At 40.7% G+C, this 22,763-nt stretch overlaps 3 protein-coding genes across 10 annotated transcripts; 2 read left to right on the top strand and 1 right to left on the bottom strand.

Moving 5' to 3' along the window:
- Nucleotides 1-185: 185 nt before the first annotated feature.
- On the bottom strand, nt 186-4,786 carry abhd4 (abhydrolase domain containing 4, N-acyl phospholipase B). 5 transcript variants are annotated; one of them, XM_029132481.2, is made up of 8 exons: nt 4,299-4,786; nt 2,567-2,652; nt 2,313-2,417; nt 1,934-2,222; nt 1,135-1,331; nt 941-1,052; nt 658-844; nt 186-576 (listed from the first exon to the last, which is right to left on the bottom strand). In XM_029132481.2, the coding sequence occupies exons 1-8, from the start codon at nt 4,340-4,342 to the stop codon at nt 487-489; spliced, it is 1,110 nt and encodes a 369-aa protein (XP_028988314.1). In that variant the 5' UTR covers nt 4,343-4,786; the 3' UTR covers nt 186-486. The 5 variants fall into 5 exon arrangements, with proteins under 5 accessions (XP_028988314.1, XP_028988316.1, XP_028988313.1 ...); XM_029132483.3 differs by having other exon boundaries at nt 1,135-1,316; XM_029132480.2 differs by having other exon boundaries at nt 4,303-4,786.
- A 45-nt stretch (nt 4,787-4,831) lies between these two features.
- dad1 (defender against cell death 1) lies at nt 4,832-8,527 on the top strand. Its single transcript, XM_029132485.3, has 3 exons — nt 4,832-5,195; nt 5,516-5,669; nt 8,355-8,527. Exons 1-2 carry the CDS (start codon nt 4,985-4,987, stop codon nt 5,644-5,646), a joined length of 342 nt encoding a protein of 113 aa, XP_028988318.1. The 5' UTR covers nt 4,832-4,984; the 3' UTR covers nt 5,647-5,669; nt 8,355-8,527.
- A 1,510-nt stretch (nt 8,528-10,037) lies between these two features.
- pigr (polymeric immunoglobulin receptor) lies at nt 10,038-15,811 on the top strand. Of its 4 annotated transcripts, none has more exons than XR_003783803.3 (8): nt 10,038-10,176; nt 10,726-11,070; nt 11,176-11,254; nt 11,368-11,594; nt 11,871-11,949; nt 12,114-12,202; nt 13,154-13,287; nt 15,298-15,811. XR_003783803.3 is itself a non-coding variant. In XM_029132876.3 (8 exons), exons 1-8 carry the CDS (start codon nt 10,134-10,136, stop codon nt 12,544-12,546), a joined length of 996 nt encoding a protein of 331 aa, XP_028988709.1. In that variant the 5' UTR covers nt 10,038-10,133; the 3' UTR covers nt 12,547-12,927. The 4 variants fall into 4 exon arrangements, 3 of the variants coding, with proteins under 3 accessions (XP_028988709.1, XP_028988711.1, XP_028988710.1); XM_029132876.3 differs by lacking the exons at nt 13,154-13,287; nt 15,298-15,811 and adding exons at nt 12,329-12,378; nt 12,463-12,927; XM_029132877.2 differs by lacking the exons at nt 13,154-13,287; nt 15,298-15,811 and adding exons at nt 12,329-12,378; nt 12,463-12,927 and having other exon boundaries at nt 10,047-10,176; nt 10,651-11,070.
- Nucleotides 15,812-22,763: the final 6,952 nt, after the last annotated feature.

The raw sequence follows: 22,763 nt of genomic DNA, 5'->3' as shown, positions 1-22,763 counted from the left end.
ACACAAGCACCTACACTACTATACATTGGCCACTGATTGTACAGTATATTAATATTGTGTCGCTTTAATTACTCAGACCTTAGATGTCAATGACTAATTCCAATCGTGTCATCTTTTTTAGGAGCACTTATTCCTGACCTCTACTGGTGGGGCTGGAAAGTGCATGAAGAATGCATGCAGAAAAATAATTTATCAATAAAGCTTTTATTATTTTAAAGATATAAAATACAATTAGATCTTTTACACACTGGGGGCGGTAGGAGTACAGTACTTAACTGTTAACAATAGGCACAAGTAAAAGTGGGAGTTGGGGAACCAGAGCTGATGTTTCATCAACTTAATGAAAGAAAAACAACAACTAGGAACATAATGTAGTATAAGAGCTCAAGTCTGATGAAACATTCAAAGTTATGTATAAAACTACAAATCGCTTCACCCCGTCTGATCGTACAGGCACACAGTCCACAGCTGCATGAATTTCTTTAGTCAGTTTACTGAGCTACATATATTCTGGACCACTCTGTTGAACTCCTCCGGCTGGTCAGCGTACACATGGTGAGAGGCTTTGTTTATCACCTGCAGTAGACGAGATAAAGAAACAAGTGTTAGCAAGGAGAGCATGTGCAACCTCATCTTCTCCGAAGGACCTCTGCTCACCATCACTCTGGTGGGAGCCTGGTCCCTAAGCTGGAGCACTGTGTCCCCAGATGAGTTGTCCACCCAGGACCATTCTCCATACAGCATAGTAAGGGGAATAGAGTGAGGCAGCAGATGAACCCGCTGCAGCATCGGCCGTTTGGCCCAGCCCAGAGACTCTGACATGGCCCGGAAACCCACCTCTCCACTGGGACGGGGAAAGGAAACAGAAAAGGAGGTTAGAAACTGCAGGCATTGAATCTAGGGTTCAGAACCTGAGCGTGTAAGGACTTTTTTGACTTGCCTAGGTGTTTGTGCATTACAGTGGTAGATGTACTGAGTCATGGTGTCATCGTCAAAGAGATCTTCGAACTTGCTTTTGAAGTCAGGGCGGAACCTGTTCACCAAGCCAGGGCCTGAATCGGTGACACAGGGTGAGGTGAGTGGGGTCGGTATGTCGTAACACAGAACATACGAGGCACAAGCGCGACGTCTCACCCCACGGGCCGGCAGCTCTGATGACCGCCAGTGGGTTGAAGAGGGAAACCACGGCTGCAACAGCTTTCACCCAGCGTGGAAGCGTCGGCCTCTTCACCACCTCGGTCCTCTGACCCGCCTCAGTGTTTGTCTGGAGTCTCTCAGGAAAACCCCAGGGGTCCACCAAGATGAGGTGTGACACCCTGCAGGAGGAAGACCTGATTATAAAGATGGGATCATTTGACCAGCAGGAGCAGCCTTAGGGCTTTTTACATTTGATACAACAATCTTGAATTTGATTTTTATTATTCTCTTTTCTGTGACGACTGATAATTTGGAGGTGCAATGTAATAGGAGCAAATATAGTATATCATTATTATCCATATTATCAGACTCTGGTTGCAAACTAAGGTTTACGGTTACTTATTTAAGCTTTGACTTTCTCTTTATGTCATTTTTAATCAGCTTTAAAATAATTTAACTGCAATGTTTGTTATGAGTGGCTCCTTTCACACTACACACAATTATTTGATAATTTCTGAACATTGATGCAGCTTCAAATTTGTCTGACTAGTTTTACATTTTTAACAAGAGACAGCAATGTTCCAAATATTTCAAACTGCTCTTTCAAAAGAGGAGCTTGTTTACACTACATTTATGATAAGGAACAAACTCATGTTCCACAGTTTTGTGTCTTGGTGATGGAAGCGTCTCAGGCTTTACTGATGTCACATCTGAACGTGACTTACTAAGGTTTTTACACACAATGGGCTGCGCTGGCTCCAGGTACATTCCCCTCATGTTCTGTCAGCACTGTTACCTTGAAGGGTACTGAATGGCATAGGACGTAGCCAGGTATCCCCCCAGACTGTGTCCCAGGAGAATCATGTTCTCCAGGCCCACAGACTGTCTCCACTGTTCTATCGAGGTGACAAACTGCTCCTCTGCCTTGGCCGCATCCTTGGGGAACGTTGGTCTGGAGCTCCTACCGAAGCCAAGCAGGTCAAAGGCGTACACGGGCCGTGACTGACTCAGTGCATCCAGGTTCCTGATCCACAGGCCCACCCCTCCTCCGAAGCCATGGACCATCACTAGGGGCGTCCTAGTGGCTGGTAAAAGTGAGACATGTAAGCATGGTAATATATAAGCATTGATTTACAGCTGTGGCCTCTTGATGAAAACAGAGAGTAGAATAGTACCTTGTCCTGGCTCTTTGTGGGCTGCTTTGTTGGTGAGGGTCAACGTCCATATTCGATCCTGGTTTGGTAAAGTCACAAACCTGGCCCACAGGTCATTCTGAATACCTGTCGTGACAACGCAAACAACTGTCATTATTACGGTATTCTTACTGAGGCTATGTGTTGTAGCCAGTGCCAGAGGTGAAGCCTTAATTGTCTACATTCATAACAGTTAAACGCGCCGAAGTAAAAAATATGGTGTTACTGTACTTTACATGCAAGAATCTTGGACTCTGCAGTCTTTAACAGAGACATGGAGGTTGGACGCCAGGATGGCCACCAGCTCCAAGCTGAGTCTGACCTAAAGCAACAAAAAAAAAAAACACACACATCAAGAAATAGTCTCAAAGTGCTTTGGTGCAGCATGCTAGCAGTAGTGATTAAAGGAAAAGGACAATGTGAGCAGGACAGTCCACACTCCCAGGAGTTACATTTTACAAGCCTGATGCTGAGTCAAAGCCCGTGTACAGTGATGTCTTAGACACAGCAAAGTTACCTCTGACCCACCAATAGTAACTGTTCTATGCAACAACAAACTGTCTGGACTGGAGTAGTTACTTTTACCAATTGAAACCTCAATCCATTATCATGACTGCCCGTTCTGTTAATGGTTGCAGAGCATTTGTGCACAACTGTCTACCAATTATCTTAACAAAATCAAATGATTTTTTAAAATGATAAATTAATAAATGATTAAGTGTTCCTCTGAAACGATTTATCACTTACAGCGCATAAACTAAATAAATATCATTGTCTTGTAGCATTTGTGAAACAGATCTGGACTTGATCTGTAAATTCATGCTATTAACTGCATAACGTTGAGCAGTTTAAAACGCCTTGTTTTCCGGCAATTATCTTATTGTGGTTGTCGTCCTGTGCTTTACTTATTTGTGGACATAGTTCTTCTGCAGCCTTTGGCCCAAGCAACTGAAATGAACTGACGTCTGGGGGCATCCTCTCAACTGGTGCTAGAATAAAGCACTGTCACCAGCCACACACCAGCTTCACCGCCAGGCTTTTTATCTGCCCTGCGATAAGCAGGCGATTAACTAACTTACCTGTAAGGTTCTAGCGTTTTCAGCAACACCAAGCAAAACACAATGTCTGTGCGAAAAGTCAATAGCACTCACATCTCAAACAGATATTAAATAAATGTTTCTATATTACTATTGTTCTCGTGAACTTAATTTTATTTCGTTTAGATCGCCGCTAGTTTAATTTCCACCGTACTTTACAGGGACCAAGCGCCGTAGAAGGAACCGTTGGCTAAATGGAACTTCCGGTTTATGAGCGTCCGATTTGGACGAATAACTCGACATTTTAACCCGCCATCTTGTCTGCAGCCTGGTCCTCTTACGCTAACCGAAATCTGCTGAGTCATTGGTAGAAGCACACCGGCTGAGTTTATAGGAATAAGTATTGTATAGTAATGGTCTCATCTAAATTGTTTTTTTAATGTTCATATTAACGGTGATTATTATTTCGTCCTCCGCTTCTATGGTAAAGGCATTGATCTGTAATTACACAAATCGAATATATTACCCATTTAAGTGTGTTTTCACGCTGTGTCATGTTGAATGTTTACATTTGAGGCTTGACCGCAGTGAACGCACACGGGCAAGCCGTCACCACTGTTCCCTTATATAAAAATAATGAGATTTTCTTTACGCTGAAACCAAACGATACATTCGTCATTAAATCCTGTGAATTATATTAATTTATTTAAATTACAATAATGTAGTGAGCTCACGCCAAACTGGAACATTTAAATTACACGTACAGGTTGAAAAATAATTTAGCTACTGTGACACACTATACATAAACGCAATGTTACATGTTTCACAACAAAAGTCTTTAAACGGTAAATAAAAAGTCTAATTGACGCGTTATGTAAGTGGACAGTGCTGGAGGCGGTATAAGTCAGGCCAACTTTCTAAATCAACTTACGCACTGTCGTTCTGAACCGGAGCTGTAGTTGTAGGTGGATCCATTGATTGGCATGTCCGTTTAAAGCGATCCGTATTATGAAAGGTGACACGACGTCCCCCTATATCTGATTAGAAAAAAGATCATCTGCTCGTTCGAGAAAAACAGCGCCTCGCTTAGAAAACAGGCGACAGCAGTGAGAGGCGGAAACAAAACACTGCGATCAAGTCGGACAGGTCAACTTTTCAAGCCTACATCCCGCTCAGGAGCACTTGCAACCGTCTTTCTTTACTAATTACTCCGTTTTGTGTGATTAAAATCTTCAGAAGTAACCATTAGTTTTTAGTTTAACCTTCAGGATCATATAATTCCTATGGGTTTAAATGCTCAAGTAAAAACTTGAAGAAAAACATAATCTCGTGACATTATGACGCCAAAAACCTTTTTTGAATTTTTGCATCCGCATCAAATATCTTAAAATGTGGCTGACGACCTGCCTCGAATATTTCCAGCTCCATGTTTTTGGCTGAAATGGCAACGGATGTAACAGTTTATTTGGCTGAAAGTTCCGGTTTCCACTCGGAATGTAACATTTGTAACACGGGGGAAACTTCCGCTCAGTGAGGACACGTCACTCATTCGGCTAAGGAAGAGAAGCACTGCAAACGCTGTGTTTAGTCATTGTAGGTATCTTAAACATCCACAACATGTCGAACTCTGTCATATCGGTGATTTCCCGGTTTCTGGAGGAGTACAGCACCTCGACGCCAACCAAACTGAAAATGGTGGATGCGTATTTGCTGTACATTTTGCTGACAGGGGCGCTGCAGTTTCTCTACTGTCTGCTCGTCGGCACCTTCCCATTCAACAGCTTTTTGTCGGGCTTCATCTCGTGTGTGGGCTCTTTCATTCTAGCAGGTGAGTTCATGCTGCGGCTAGTAGTGAATTATACTTGGACCTATATTGTACACTCGCGCGTGGCGCGTTTACGGACATGTGCATGCACAGGTTAGCTAGCCAGGCTATACATTCAGAGGCTTCAGCTTCCAGTGTTCTCTGGAACTGAGCAGCTTGTTTGTCAGAGACCAATGAAAGTCACTGCCGTTTTAAATGCAGGGCTGCTCATCTGTCCCGTGTAACCAAGATGTGTAGGTGTAATCTTGGCCTTTGGAATCTATGGAAATGATCAGTTGTAGTACAACTAAAAAAGCCTATAAAACATGTTTTTCTTTCCTCAGTGTGCCTTCGCATCCAGATCAACCCACAAAACAAAGGAGACTTCCTGTCCATCTCTCCAGAGAGGGCTTTCGCTGACTTCCTATTTGCTCACACTGTTCTCCATCTGGTTGTGATGAACTTCATTGGCTGAAGAAGAGGCGCGTCTTTGAGAAGGTGCTTACTGCTTGTATGCGTTTCCTATTTGTTATGACCATGTACAACATAGGCACAACTACACAAAAAACACAGGCATGGACAAATTTCCGTATTCTTAAAGAAATGAAACACCCCTAATGGTCACTAAAATAACTTGAAACTGACCAAATTGACAATAAATGTATTGAAAATGAACTGTTGGAAACACAACATTGCCTTTGAAGTTTGGTTCAGCAGTAGCATAAAAATTACCGAAACTGACGCAAAGGGTAGAAATCCTAAATCACGCAAAAGTAACCAGAATGCAGGTCCCTATCGGTGTGTATGTGTTAACTGCACTGTGGGCTGATGCTTCACTGAGTGAGGTCCATTTTCAACATCCTTTGTCCTCTGTAATGTGTTATGTGAATCATTTGTATAGTTAGTTAGTTGTAGGTTTGTATACTTTGGAAAAACTGTATTCATGTGTCTATTAGGGGGTGATGCCCACCTCTGCCCTGGAAACAGGGAGATGCATTGTCATCTACCGAATAGATTTTTGCATTTTAGGAGGCAATTTCCAGTAAACTGTTCTTGTTAGAGCTGGCCTCAATTGTAATGGTTGTATTATTCCTTTACTTTAAATATGGAATTTAATTGCTGATATTGTGGAAATTTGTTACTATTAATTCCATAATTGGACATTTATTATTTAAATGGGTAGAAATTGTTGCTTGAGAAGATAGGTTTCCAATGTGTTCTCTTTTTATTGTGCTAAATCAGAAGTCATGTTATTTTTTATTTGTGCGTGTTTGAATTGTTTTCAAGAAGTCTGAATGGGAAGTGGCAAACCAGCCTTCTTTAGAAAGCCCCACCAAATAATTAGAGGCTAACAATTATGGCACTTGGTTTGGGGACTGATAAATTATGCCAATTAAGTCAAATGGGTAAGACCTGCCATCTTTGAGGTTGCCCTATATTTTCTTTGTTAATAGATAATAATTTATCCCTATGAAGTTTCATAGACCAGAGAAAAAAATCAAATACTAGATTATCTAATGCTTCTGGGCAGGAGTCTGGTAGAAGAGATACTATTGACTCGTTCTGTCTATAAGAGTAATATTGTCTGGTCTCTGTGAAGACTAAACCTTGGTGAGTTTGGACCAGTTGTTCTAATTCTGGTCAATCAAGTCTATGAAGGATTCCATTTTGAAGTTTGTGCAGTTCACTCTGTCATAGCATAATCATTTAAGATTATTAGTGTTGTTCCTGACCTTATAATGGACCGATCACAATAGGGTGAATTATATATGGAGTATTTTTCCCCCGTTTTCTGACCAGTGCTTTGCAGATTGTTTTCAGGTCTTCATTTATTAGTGAAGTTGTGTTCTAACTCAATAGCAGTGTACGGTTAAGATAAGGAGAGTGATGGATCCAGCATGTTTCTTTTGTAAAATTTTGTTAATTCCGTTTTGTTTGAAGTTTCTTTAGTTAAATTTCTTATAAATAAGAATGTCTACATTTTTGTTGCCATGGTTAAAGTTCTCCTGGCATAAACATTTAGTTTTTCTGTCAGTTATTCAGTTTAATTCAACTTAAGTAAGTCATGACGAGGCTTCAGTATGAAGTTTCAAGGAGGCAAATGTTCTGATTATCTGTGGCAATAATTGGAACATTCAGTCTTGAGAAGGTCTTTTCAAACCTTGGACAGCTGGAGGGGTTTGCTCTGGAGCCCTGGACCAAAAGCCCCATATACAGGTGCAGGAGGTTTATTAAAAGTCAGAAATCATTTGGTCACACAAATCGTTAGGGCTGTAATTTTTGTCCAAGGCAGTTTCATTTTTTTATGAAATCTGTTCAACCGGAATTTAAAGGCAATATAGTATGAATAGGGAAAAGTTCTCACAAACCACTAAATTAATGAATATGAGAATTCACCGTGTTGGTTTGGTTTGCATCAGAATTTGAAACTGTTGATACCTGTGAGAACCAGGAATGAGGAAAATCTGTCTCTGTCCAACATTATACACACACAAATGAGCAGACATGATCTGTTGTGCAGGTAAATCATTATAGCAGTTTATATACTGTAGTAGTACCAAAGAAGGTTTTTATTCTCTAGTTTAATGTTTTCTTAAATGGTTTAACATTGGATTGTACACACCTCTCAATCAGGATACGAAAACGATCAAGCTCAGGTATTAAGAGATGGTCCGTGTAAAAGTCACTGGGTGTACTTGTTATTTTTAGTACAGGGGGTTAGACAGAAGCTTTTATTCAAACCAGTTCTGTATTCACCAGTAGCAAAAATAAAAGCATTGTGCCTAGAGGTCAACTTGAAGGAGCCTTATTGTATGTTTTGGGAGGCACCATATGCCTTGAAACTGTGCAGGGCAAAATAAAAAACATTTTTGGACCTCCAGCAGGAGAATATGCCAGAGCACACATCCCATCACCAACACAACTAAGGATTAAACTTTGGGTTTTCTGAAGTCCCCTTTTTTGAAGACACAAATCTTTGAACTACTACTTTGAACTGTAGCAGAGGCCCACGGAATTAAGCCTTTGGTTACAGTAATTACCAGACACACAAGGTAAAGGGTACCAACATATTTTTCCATTTATTCCAATGAGAGAAAGCTAATTGTGTAGTTTCTCTTTCCTGTTGCTTTTATACAACAATTTACTGCCACTAACCACATTTTCTCCTGTTTCATTTTTCAGATCGCAGTGAAAAAAAGCCTTCTTCAAGACACCTGGTTGAGCCCAACATCAACACCAAATCAGTTGCAACTTCTGACATCTTATGCGGTTCAATGTCATTCTTTTTTTATGTAACATTTGTAAAGCATTCCCGTTTTAAACAGGCAAAAACAATAAAAACAACAGGAACATGACTCACTGAAATGTCCTGCTGGTTTGTTTTCACAGATGTAAAAGGTTCTCATCTTTAGAGTAGTCGGGGCAGCGTTATACCTGCTTCTGTAACTGGCACACTCATCTGTATTGATGCTGTAGTTTATGTTCATAGTAGAAGATCAGAGGATTACAAAATCATTGAAATCATTTTGTTTGTGAATTTACAGAAAAATACTTCAAACCGTCTGGCTGCTTCAAACGTCAGTTCAGTTTAAATATGAGCGTGTGGAGCACAGAATCCTGCTGCCGCTCCCTGCAGACGCAAGAACATTATAACCACAGAGCAAAATGAGAGTTTGCTTTTTTACTAACCTATAAGCTGATTTAAACTGCAGCATTACTGTCTGAAATGAAAAAGCCTTGCACAGAAGAAACAATGGAGAAATGTAGGCAGACATTCCAGCCTCTAGTAAAAGGCTTCGTATCTTCCTGTGCTGATTCTGTGCTGTAAAAAGTGACTTTTCATATTAAATGAATCACATTATAGCACCTGTCATTTTGAACAGGACTTCCATTAAAGTGGAGAGGGGGTTCTGGGAACTGAGCTGGAACACAGACCTGAGATTATTATAAAGTGGTTTGGCAGTAAGAAGGTAAGAGTAGGTTAGCGGTTTGGTAATAAAAGCCTGGTGGTAATAAACACTTATTCCTCAAGGGGCATGGCACGTCTATCCCAGCTGTCAATCAGACCAGAGGCGGGACAATTCAATGTGCTTATATAAATTGATTGTGCTGCATTGAAGAAAACACAAAGTTGTAACAAATCGGTTTTTCCAATACTGCAAATTAAGAAAAACCTAAGAAACATTAATAATATGTTTCCAACTGACAGTCCGAAGAGATTTAAAGACAGATCCACAGCAGAACACTTTCCTTAGTAACTAATAAAATCTAGTTCAAAATGAAAACATTTTTGCATTGTTTAAATGGCAATACTACTATATATTATACAGCGTACTATTGCAGTAAACTATCACAAAAGTAATTGGGGTTAAGTTTCAATTTCCAAAAAGTCTGGACAGAGTGAATTCACTTTTGGTTTCACAGATCTGATGACAGTTTTCCAGGAAATAAGTGACCATAAAAGGCTAAAGGGGAAAGAAAGGCTTTGGCACCCTTCACTGACCAAATCCACAGCCTTGCAAAGATGAATAATAAACCAAAGCCAAATTACAACAAATGTAAGAAATCATCGCTAGTACAAATTTTTGACCACAACTTTGAACAGCAAATCAAAATTATCACACAACCAGAACCGTGACATGCAGCTTCTCAGAAAACTCATAAATTTATTTTGCTGATTAAGGTTTGCACCTGAAACTTGGGAGATTAGTGCACAATGTCATAACATGAACTATATGGAAAATACAGAAAATCACTGTTTTAACTTAACATCGCTACAACAGTGTGTACAGCTGTCTGGGGACAGTGTGCTGTAATTACACAGACATCTAACTGGCACATACATAGTTAAAATGTGGAACATCTGCAATCAAACTTTCGGTCACATGACCAGGAGGAAGTTGGTGTCTGTGTTAACAAGGGAAAGAACCCACTTGCTAAACCTCAGACTCACGCTGAAATATGCTGCAAATCTTCATCCTCAGCGTGCTTCCATGGATCACAGGTAATATCCATAAGTATAGATCTGTGTTTGCCCGTGTTCTGCTGCACAATAAACCTTAACACCAGCTTTTTTAAAGAATAGAAATAAAGCAGTTGTGGGATGATTAATGGCTCATCCGCTGCCTCCTGGCTTTTTTATTCTTCTTACTACTAACACTATTACACCATAGGACTCACTTCACTATTTCATTACTTTTCAATTTGAATCATTTTTGGAGACAGGCTAGAAAAATGACTGAGGCTGCCATTTTTTTGCTGAATATTCGAGACTTCTGCATGGTTTTCCTCCTGGAAACAGCACGCCTGATGTTTATATTAGCAAGTTTACAGTTTGCTATATTGTCCACTTGCACCTGTATCATACTGTAGTCTCACTCTGGACCACTTTTAGAAACTACGGTGAGCAATGTCAAAGGTGGAAGGCTGTTTTGCAACAAAGCAAACCAAAATAAATGTGGTACGATTGTTTCCCAAGGCCACAGATAAGCACTGACTGCAGCATGACTGACCCCAACCCTAATGTGTAACATTCATCTCCACTCTACATCAGCCGTCCTCTGTGGGCTGACAACGGAGAAGCAGTTTGACATCCTGGAGGGTCGATCCCTCACCATCCCGTGCCATTATGAGCCTCAGTACGCCAGCTATGTAAAATACTGGTGTCGAGGGAAGATGAGAGAGTTCTGCACCAGCTTAACTCGCACCGATGACCCTCACACAAGCAACGCTGCTGTGGACAAAGTGAGCATCGTCGATGACCCAGTACAGCTGGTGTTCACGGTGGTCATGAATGACCTGAAGGAGGATGATTCTGGCTGGTACATGTGTGGTATGGAGGTGGGGGGGTTGTGGAGCGCTGACGTTAGTGCCTACACTTACATCAGTGTCATTCATGGTGAGTCATTTTTTGTTATTCCTCTTTATAGAAAGCCTTTAATGAGCCTTTGAAATCGTTAGGCTATGAAGGTATTCTTACCGCCAGTCGATGTCCTTCCTGCAGGTATGTTAGTCAACAGCCCACTGATTGGAGAGGAGGGGAGCAGTGTCAAAGCTGAATGCCTCTACAGCAAGAGATTCAGGTGTGGGACATTTTCTTCATTAGCAAACCAATACAATGTTACTCTTCACAAGCTAGAACAAGCAAAGTGCATGCGGATGTAGTTAGGATCTAACCTGTGACTGCCTCCAACAGGGAAAGTGAGAAGAAGTGGTGTCGGAAAGACGACTTGGGCTCGTGTGTGTCGACAGGCTCTGAGAGGAGCCGTGAAGACACTTCAGTGAGCATCAGTGATGACAGAACTGGGGCTTTCTCCGTGACCTTGAAGAAGCTACAGATGAACGACACCGGCTGGTACTGGTGTTCCGCAGGACAGGAGAAAAAGTTTGTGCACCTGCTGGTCACATCGCGACCCACAACTGGTAGGCTGAGTCCCAGACCTCCTTCCACCTCCTTAGTGTGCTATGTATGACTCATTGATCTGATGGTCACTGCCTGACCAAGGTTGGACACATAAAGCAGCTTTAATGATCAATGTGTATTGGTCTCCAGCTGCACATGTTTCACTGATTCCTACAAGTCACTTACTGTATCAGGAATAGTGAAGTCCTGAACACTCTGTGTGCACGATGCTACACACTGCATCTCACAAATCCCTGAATGTTTTCTGATTCAGATATGTTTGCTTTGATCGGCAGCTTCTGTGACGTCCCCACCTCCACCGAGTCAGGATGATGCACACCAGTCCGTCACTGGTGAACTGTGGAGCATGCACAGGTAGTAAACACCAAGACTAATGACTGTCCAGTGCATCAGGCACATGATACCAGTGTATAATATGTTATGCTCTGTGCTGGATGCTCACTCGCACAGAACAACATAGAGACCTGAGCTGCTCTGGAGCTGGAGCCTTTGTTCACGCGACTGTGTCTGTGTTTCAGCCACATCCTAGGGGCTCTGCTGGTCTGTTTTTCTGTCATGTTTCTGGTGGGCCTGGCTATACTGGCAAGGAGGCTGTGGATAATGCAAAGTAAGGCAACCTTTAATGTCGTTATACTTGGACTTCGGACCAAATCAAAACCCATAAGGAATATTATAAATTGAACAAGAATTTTACATGATTATTGTGTTTTAAATATTGCATCTATACATTTAGAGCAGGTACCTGTGCTAAGACACATTAAGGAGGTGAAAGCGAGGCTCACTGTAAGCTCCTTTCTCTACAATCGTCTATATTGTGACCTCCATGCACTTTAGTGATCACTGTGATCATTTCTTCTTGGCCTGTAGGAACGCCCAACGGACGATGGTGATCTGCAAAACGCAGCTGTTGTTTTCATTAACAGGGAATGTCCAGATGTGCATATGTACTGAGTAACTGAATGTCATTTCTGCTTTAAAGCTTAGAAAACATGCTGCTTTGTAGTGTTCACTATAACACATACAGTATAATAACACACTTATCAGTTTAGCAGTTTGGTAATGTCTGCACACACACACAGCACAAATCCACCAACCATCTTAAATCACTCATGATTGATCTCACAGCAAGATGAGACAAACACGTCGTATTTAAAATTTATTAAATGTTTAAAAGAAGCGTTTTATGTCACACGTGTGTAATCAATAGTGTCTCATGTTACATAAACATGTTAATGTTATATTTTATGGCTACTAAGGCTCAGGAGATACAACGTGGACCTCAAGAAATAATGTATGAGCTTGTGCTGGAAATAAAGTTGCTTCTTCTCATCACATGTCATCACAACCCTCCTTGGTAAATCATATATAAGAGGTTCATAAGAGGTTCAGCTTATCCAGCAGATCCCAAAATGTAAATTCACTATTTGTCCCATTACCATTTAGAGCTAATGAATTTACTGAATAAGCCTGGTTTAAAAACATCTTAAACCGGGTCAGGGGATTTGCTGACCACTCCAAATGTCTTTCTCTTGCTTCAATTTGCAAACCATTTGTTCAGCGTTGCAGAAGTGGGGTTGGCCCAGAAAGCCCAGAGGACTTTGGACCTACGGCTGCTGCAGACAGAGTTTGTCTTCTTAATGAGATAATACAATGGTGAGGACAGAAAACTGAAGTAAAGCCAGACGAGCAGAGGTATGACACATATTTACTTTAGTTTTATATACGTATATATTACAGTATATAAGCGGCTCTCACAGCTAAAGGTTAATTATTATACTGTCTGTTATTATTATTATTATTATTATTATTATTATTATTATTATTATTATTATTATTATTATTATTATTATTATTATTATTATTATTATTATTATTATTATTATATACTGTAGCCATCACCTAGGCACTGAGGCAGTCTCTGTTCAGCCTCATGGAGGCTAATGCACCAAAGGAATGGTTGGGAACTGGTCTGAGGAGCAGCAGCAAGTTCAGGGGCTGCCTCGGCCCCCTCCTCCGTTCTGTTCCTCCCTCCTGAGGAACTGTGCTTCTGTGTCAAAATAAAAAAAGAATAAACAAGAGCTGGGCTGAATAAATAATACTGGATTAAATACTGGCATGACGGCTTTTCAGATGAAATAAAGTAAAACAGCCTGTAGGATATTGGAGGGTTAAACATTAAACCTTTATACCAGGGTCGATCAGTCACTGCTTAAGCTTATTCAACACTGACACAATATAGGAATTAGTGGACCTGACAATACAAGCGTGTCAATTTTTGTAGAATTCAACCTCATGTCAATGTTCTATTGTGTGTAGTCCAACGTTGAGTCCAGTTTTACCACAGTTTTCCTGTTCAGGGATTTAGGCACTAATCACGTGTTTTAGGCTAAATCATTTCAACCACTAGATGGAGGTCAACCCTGCATGAAATATGTTGCCTCTATTCAATATGAAACATTGTAGGTTCCTCTGATGTTTATGAGCTTTGGAGATTACATTTCTGTAACTGTCTTGCCAGTCAACACATCTGTTTGTAGGTAATAGGGCAAAACACAGGGTCAACCCAGCTGAGAGAGGAGCGACTGCTCTGGGCTCAGGCCCAACATTGCACAAGCTCACATTAAACAGCAAACTGCTCTCTCACCCTGAAGCAGACGGAGGATTAGGATGCTGCTTAATGAGGATAAAAATAACAGGATGTTGCTGTAGAAACTGATGTTCTGTGACCAGAACCAGTATTTACACTACATGACGTAAAGCTGCTTGTATAATACAAATGTGTTATCATTTGTACAGTTTCTTGGGACTGCTTGATTTCTGCTTGACAAAAGCAGCATAAATGACCTGAGTGTGGACAGATTCAACTGTCAAGGTAAAGAGTGAGGGACCCTTGATCCACTAAGGGAGCAGTGAGGGTGGAATGAGAGACTCCTGCTGTGGTGCTGTAGATAAATCCTCTTATAATGTGGGGGCAATTTTGGGGCATTTTCAGCTCAGACGCCTGGAAAACATACCTACATTCAAATTAAAGCTAGGTAAAGCTAAGGTAAGACTCTGTAGTTACCTTTCACCTGTCCAGGCTGTACCCCGCCTCTCACCCATACTTACTGTATGTCACAGTGGGATGAGCAGGGGAATCATGGGAGACGTAGGCAGAAATAGAAGGGATTGTGAGGAGAGCTCTGCTCTCAGGTAGAACAGGTGACAAGGTAAGTGACAACAAGTGCAGTTTACACAAAGTCCTCTGTGACACAAGCACAAATTCCTCGTAGTCATATCCCAGTCATTTTGTGTAGCGTGTCTTACAGCCTGGAGATGTTCAAGCACACCATGAAAACTTTGATTGAGATCCAAAACTTGAAATCCAAGACTAAGTGAGTGATCTGACTCGGATTGGAGGTAGCAGGCAAGGGTTTACACATGGCTGCTTTTAGCCCAAAAACAGGATCCTGGAGTCTATCGATGCATCAGAGCATGTGTCATGAACCCCCCTCCAACCTTGGTAGCAGACCACAGGTCATTGCTTGCGTTGTTTAGCCTGAGGGAAGATGGCGTTTGATGCCTCGCTGGTTTAAAACGTGCTTTGAGAACTTGTCTGATCCTAAAAGGAAGAAGAGTCTGAAGCTCAGCACAGGTGAAATATGAATATTTACATGAATACATTCATAAATTAATCATGAAGTGTACTGCTGCCTATCTCAGTGAGGAAAAGTCCGATGTTGCTGCTTGTCCCAGTGAAGACAGCAACACCAGCATGACATCGGCTGATTCTGTCCCAATGATGGATGGAGCTACACCTAACATGAAGCTGGAGCAACTAAGTCCAAGGACATAAAGAGTGGATCCAAAGACCAGTAGCAGTGATATATACCCCCACCTCCATTCATAACTGATCTCTCACAGACGACCACCTCTGCCTTCAGGCTCTGTTTAAATCAGGGGTCATGGACATTGTGTACATAATCACACTGACATCAAAAAAACTGTTTAATTCCATGATTTTTAAAAAAATACAATTTAAAGACAAAATGAAAAATAAGCAAAGCAACAAACTCTTTCCACAGTCTTTGAAGAGCCAGAATCAGAGACACTGTACCTCTGTCTCCCAGCGTCACCAAGTGCAACACATATTCCTTTTGACATTTTTGAATTTTTGAGATTATTTGTACATTGTGTGACACTAATACTGAAACAGCGGCATGTCTTTCCTTTTTGCGTGTACTCAAATAGAAATAAAAGTTTTTCAAATATAGATTTCTGAGAATGATTTTAACTGTAAAACTAGAAGTTTTCATGGAAACGTAATGTTACCATAAATTATTTTGGCCAAACAACCATATTTTAAAAACAAAGAAAGTACAGTTTATAACAAGAACTTTGAAATAACTGAAGACGTTCTCTGATGACTGCCATTATCTGATCACGGATAATGGTGACAGAGAGTACAGAGAACTGATTTAAACTTTGTGCACTGGTGCCAAGGGAACTACCCCTATCTTATTTTTTTTATCTTAAAGGCTCAGTATCTACATATCAACCACAGTAGTGACTCTTAACTTAGGGAGACACAACACATTTTTCCTAATTTTGAAAAATCTTAAAATTTCAGAATTATGGCTTTGCCCACTTTCTCGCTTATGTTTATGAAAATGATGACATGAGGGAAACCACATTTTTATTTTGTTAATTTTGTGAGCAACCTTGTTACGGCTCCCTGTTTTTTTGAGGAGCCATGTTTGAGTTGTAGTTACTTCGCCCTCCTGAGCCTTTGTTCTGTTCTTTTGTTTGGATTAGTCCTTGTTATTCAGATGAAAATACAAACAGTACAACAGATTTTTCTGTTCTGATTAGATACTGTTGCTCCTTTCCTCTCATCCCGAGGGTCAGCAGAGCCTGGCTCCAAAAACTGCAGCTAGTTTGATCTAACGAGATAAAATCGGCTACGTCTGTATGATGGCAGAGCAAGTCATGGGCTTTTTGTGGAGTGGCCAGCTCCTTCCAGTGGCAGCCGGGGCAGCCATTACTGAGCAAACCCTGTCTGCTCAGGTGATCGTAAATGTGACACCAGTCACAACCAACCCGCGGTGAACCATAAGCAAGCAGAGCAGCAGACAGCGGTAGAACAACATAGGTGACTGTCCTCGGGGTCCTGCCATGGCTTGACTGCTTGCAGGATGCTGAGGACACATGATTGTTTCTCTGCATGTCTGCGTATGTGTGAAAGTGCTTCAGTCGTACTTGGGTCCAGGATGAGTCATGGATGGACCATCTCTTTCCCCTGCACTTCATTATGTATAGAGCTATAATGACCATGAAACCTATGCTGTGTGTAGGTCGTCCTCATGGCATACAGCATCATTATGCTGTAGTTGCAGACACACAAACAGTAAAATCCTGTAGCATTAGATTGCATCTCAATATTTAAATGATTAGGCTCCTTCCAACATACAGAGTAACTGAGGCTATGAAACCTGATCATTTACTAAGGCCACCTGCTTCACCAGGGTCCAATTTAAACCGAACTTGGTTTCAATTTATATTAGGTTAATTCAGAAATATGCACAGTCCATCAAAGACGCACATATTCAAGTGATTCCTTAACATTGTTTATATCTGTGTTGCTGATCAGTGCTGCACACCGTCACTGTGTGACATTCACTCATTGAGGGATGATGGAAGTGAAGCAGCCGGTGTGACGTGAGGGATGAAGAACACAGGCTGCATTTGTAACAGTGTCAGCGATATGCACACCCACCATCTGCATTTCTTCTGTCATACACCCACTACCATCAGTCCCTGATGGCCCATCACCTCCACTGATGAGGGACATGGTTCTGTTATTGTTCTCACTACATTAATTACATACTGTATATGCAAAAGCACAGCTGAAGATGGAATTGAACTATACTGTAGGCATCAAGTAAAACAAATTATTATTATGTTTTCTGACGTATGTAGTAAAAGAAGCCCCCTATCATCTTAACACAAATGACGATAGGAAGAATTCAAAGCCATTATAGATGCCAAGTAGAACTATACCAACACAGTAGGGAACCATGAAGATGCAGCTAAAGCCTAATTAATAATTATTTATGGAAATGCCTGCAATTTCAACCATAAGTATCCTCCAGTTTCTTTATGACTTATGCTGTAATATATTATTTGTCATGTATTTTAACATAAAATTGCTAAGTGCAGTGTAACTGATGCAATGCTTGAACTGATGTGCACTGGGATGTCACACACTGCACTGAACAGAGCACATCCCACATGTATTAGACTCTAGGAGCTAGAGGATCTGATATTAAATCCAGAATGAGGCGTGAGATGTCACAGTGTGCATGAATTACAGTACATAACAAATGAAGTCTTTGGCAGCTTATTTGGCATTGAAATGATAAAAATAAATGATAAAAATGAGTTTTTTCACAATTCATGAACCCTCTATGAACGTTATCTCAGCAAATTCCAGGGGTCTACTGAAATTTAATAATTCAGCTCCTGATATTCAGCTCCTGATATTGACTTTTGACTTCTGTTGAACCTAGTTTAGAGAAAGATGAGAACAGATATATATAAAAAAATACGAGAGGGATAAGAAACAAAGAGCATAAGCAACATGAGAAACATGTTTCTTGCTTCATCTACGTATTCTTCATAATGAACAAAAATCAAATTTTACAGTTTACGACTGCCTTGAATACTTATACATTATTACCTGAACTCAAACAGTAATCTCCACCCCAAGCACATAAAACATATTCAGATTTTATAAAGATTCTGCGATTCCCAGAACATCAAATATTTAGCCAGAGACATCTTTTTACATCGGAAACTGCTGATAGTCCACTTATACACATCCCATAAATAACGACCCGTGTGGCCTCACAGAGCACTGGTGCATTTGTAAAAAAGGCTCAGATCTGTGTTGTGCTTACTAGTGAGCAGTTATGCATTGAAACCTTAATGTCCACATTACTACCATCATTTTTGCAGGATTTCCTGTTTGTTAAATAAATGATGGAGGTGGCTGAGCATAGCTGCAGGTTCACAGCTGGAGACATTCGTAGTGATGAGAGAAGATGCACTATTAAAGTGAAACCACAGTTCAGAGACTCAGACATGACTATTAATAAAATAAACTATTAGCGTCAATAAAACAAAATGTGTTCAACTGTAGCATAAAAATGTTGTTACAGATTAAAAGAGTAATGGGTTTATTCTAAAATCAATTATCCATAGCAACCAAGGGAAAGGAAGCTGAAGGTTTGTAGGTTAATGACAATTTTACCAGTTTAGAAAAAAACACATATCCCAAATAGTGAAGGTGCCTGAATATGTTCTGATTCTGGTACATGGTCAGATCCATTGTGCCCCTGACAGCCATTGTATTAAAGGCTCTCTTGGGCTTGTAATGACACAGCCTGAGAATTGTATCACAGTGGGCACAAAGGAAATCCATCTGCTACATGGGACAACTAGAACAGGGATGTTTCACATTTCATTGTGTGAAAGAGACTGAATAATCCATTTCAGCTGTGACAGAGATGTTGTGATGAGGTTGGTATTCTGTCAGTGTTCAGGACATGTTGTGCTTTTGGTAGATATTAGCTCAGCTGAGTGGTCAGGCTGCTGTCGTTCATGTAATCTATACATTTGGAACGTATCCATTGCTGAATTATACTGTATTATGAATATGTTCTTGGCCCAAAGAGAACCTGGCAGCAGGTCAAAGCAAATGTTACGGGTCTCACGGGTTCACCTTCCAGGATGACTGTGTCCAGGGTTTTACTCCCAACACCCTGTGTCAGTACATAAAGGTGTACAGCACATTCGATATGTACTGTACCTGTAGTCCAGTGATTCATCGGAAGAACTTCATAACACTGGAACCAAGCGTACAGAGGTAGGTGTTGATTTTCCCAGTACTAGCCTGGAAAACAGTTTAGGCTCAGTAGCAACTATTGGCTACAATATTGAGCTTGGTGTCATTGGAAAGGAAACTCCTTCTAGTTTTCGAAGAAAGAAACAGAATGTGTGACAGTTGTACAGAAGAAAATTGGAGATCATTGCTAGCGGTTGCCGAGGTTACCCCATACAAGGGCGTTTTCCGCCTGGTTTGGTCTCAATAGAAGCAAAAGGCTTACTGCCTCCATCTTGAATCCTCCGTGTTAGTTTCAGTTTTAAATTTAGTGAGTTATGGCTCACAGAATTGGGAAAAAATTTTTAGCTCAGGAATTGAAGCAGAACGCGATGTTTGGAGCTCAGAAGTCGTCCAAAGTAAGTGATGAAAAATTTATGGATTTATGGTTATTGTTTTTTTTCTGGAAATGTTTTTTATGGTCGGAAAGACAAGAGTCTAAGCTTTCCAATGGTGTGCAGATCCAAGTCGAATGAGGACTGACATGTTGTGCTTTACTGTGTCTAGGTCTTTGCCTCTAATTTCTTCAGTGAAACTTTTAATGTCTGTGTCCTGATTGTTTAGCCAGAATTTTCCTGTCCTCATTCTGATTGACTTCTACATGGGCAATTACCCAAATGAAGCAAAAAACAAACAACACCTATCTGCTCAGTCATGGCCTGAGTTTTTAACTTCTCCCTGTCGTCCAGTAAAAGGCCACTGACTGAATCTTTATAGGCTGCAGACCCTAGACTGCACAGAGCCTCACATAGACATTACTGGAACCAACCTGCATCAGCTGTTTCTTAATGGCTCAACTAAAACAATAACATACCAAAATGTATTCATCATATCAGAGTATTATCTGCAGCAATATTCATAACACTCAGCCTGATGGCAACTCTGATGACGTTTGTATTAATAGTAGAGATGAAATAATTCCGTGCAGACTGACTAACATGAGGCAAGTTATTTGCAGGAAACACTAAAATGCAGACTAACTAAAATCTAATCTAGACTAAGATCAGTCTCTAGAATAAACATGTCCTGGACATTATCCTGGGCTGGACTAAGCATACAACCGTCCGTGCGGTCTAACACCTGTCCATCCATCTCATCTCGTTTACATAGACATACTGCCATGTAAACGAGATGAGACCTACTGTATCATTAGGTGGGTTTGACTCGCTGACATGTCTAGAATACTGTTCCTACATTCTCACTGCTCAGTTTTTGTAGTTTCTGAGTCTTCGAACGAGTCAGACGTTCTGCCTGTTCTGATTGCTGTCTGATTGTTGCTCTGTAATGCTGCTATTACTGTATATTCTCCTTTCACGGTTTATCGTACTAACCTTCCCCCTATTCTGTTACTGTAGTGCCTCTAAAAGGTGCACTTAGTTTTGCTGATAACCGTCCGCACTGCTGCCTGTGCTCTTCTACTCAGTCAGCATTCCAATGATCCTTTTTTAACTTGTCTGACAGCTTTAACCTCCATCTTACACTTCTCTTCCCACCACGGTTCCTCTCTTCCCCTCTCATTCTTGCTCCTTTTGGGATTCTTCCCATTTCTGCTGTGTTATATCTGTTTGTGTTAATTATGTGGTAATCGTCACCGCCTACGAGTACTAATGCTTGTTAGCTCACACAATGTCATTGTTTGGTCAGCTGAGTTGTATTATTATTGGGGCCGATTTCCAAATAACAAAATGTAACTAAATTAAATAGGCTCTGTAATTAATTAATCTAGATGTATCTTATATATCAATTTATGCCGTGAAATAATTCCATGTCTAATATGTGGGACAAGAGTGACTCAATTAATAACTGTCTATCTATCATCAGCCTCTTGTAAGCAGTTGTAATGCAGATGGCGAAAGATGTCCTCAACACATCAGTAATATGAAACACGCCACATTTACCAACTGATGATTCTCTGGCTTTATGCTCTCTGTCTCCATTACTGATAGGGCCACAATATAATAATTTCTCTCCATTGCTTCACACTTTCATGGTGCTGAACAGAGACCTTCAAAAACAACACCCGTTCTACGACCCCCATAGGTCTGCAGTCCACTGCAATCCGGTCCATGAAACACTGTATTGTATACCACGCTCTGATCAACAGTTCCATCATGGGCCAGGGAGCGTCTGCTCATCTGCCTCTGTCATGTTACAAATCTTCATAAAATGTTTTCTCCTAATTTCATTATCTCTAAATATATAACCTGATGTTATAGGCTGAAGGCTGAAACCTTTTTCATTGACAAAGCAGGTCTTAATTAGGTTTAGGTAATTAGTAATTAGTTAATTAGCATTCATTTTATTAGGAAGTTGTTTGCCCGCTGATTAATTAATAGTGATTTTGACAGCCCTAGGTATATGTGGTGCCTCCTCCATCATTTCCACATGTTCATTCTATGCTGTCTGGGTCCGTGTTCTTGCTCCCCTATAGTGGACAGCACTACGAGCACTGAGGTTTGCTCCATACAGAATCCATGTAACACAAGCCCTGGACTTGCATTATCTTATATCAGTACTGTGATGATAGTGATGCTGATGCCTATCAGCTACTGTAGACCTGCTACCACTCCACAGTCTCCCATCATATTCCTTAGATGCAAAGATGTGTCTGCTGATTTGTTCAGTTTCAGTTTGTGTGTAACCATTTACAATAAATAACAAAGTCATGTTCCTACTTTTACTGTGTCACATCCATCCCATGGTTTGGCGAATACATAGTTTGTACTGGTTTCTGAGCTGCTTTTAGGCTTCTCCGATGTGTGGACAACTTCACCCACTGAATGTGCTGCTCTTTTACTGCTTCACACCCCCTGAAAGCAGAGCTGTGCTCCCTCCTGCAGTTTCAACACTTCAGCTTAGCTCCACATTCACATTCACCAACACATCTCCGGCATAGTTGTTTCATACATAGAATACATCTCCATGGTAACTAGATTGGGTTTAATATTCTTGCCTTTGTGCAGCTAAGTTAGGGATAACTTCAGCCCATGTCCCATCACAATTCCTCATCTTAGTTTTGTGCAGAATGGATTTTGGAGCAGCCCAGGCTTAGGGCCAAAGGGCCAAAGACAACTCTGATGACTAATCCTTAAAAATATAAATGTACTTATTCTTTATAATGCACAAGTCTAAAAATAATCATTACCAGTCACATAGAAGACTTAAATTTAATGTCATGTACATACACTAAAGAAAAATTACCCCGTTGTTTACATTTTGTTCTCATTCACAATACATAAATGAATGA

Source organism: Betta splendens, chromosome 17, assembly GCF_900634795.4.
Source record: "Betta splendens chromosome 17, fBetSpl5.4, whole genome shotgun sequence".
Lineage (NCBI taxonomy): Eukaryota > Metazoa > Chordata > Actinopteri > Anabantiformes > Osphronemidae > Betta > Betta splendens.
The sequence above is the reverse complement of the archived record's forward strand: the minus strand, read 5'-3'. Positions and strand labels throughout refer to the sequence as shown.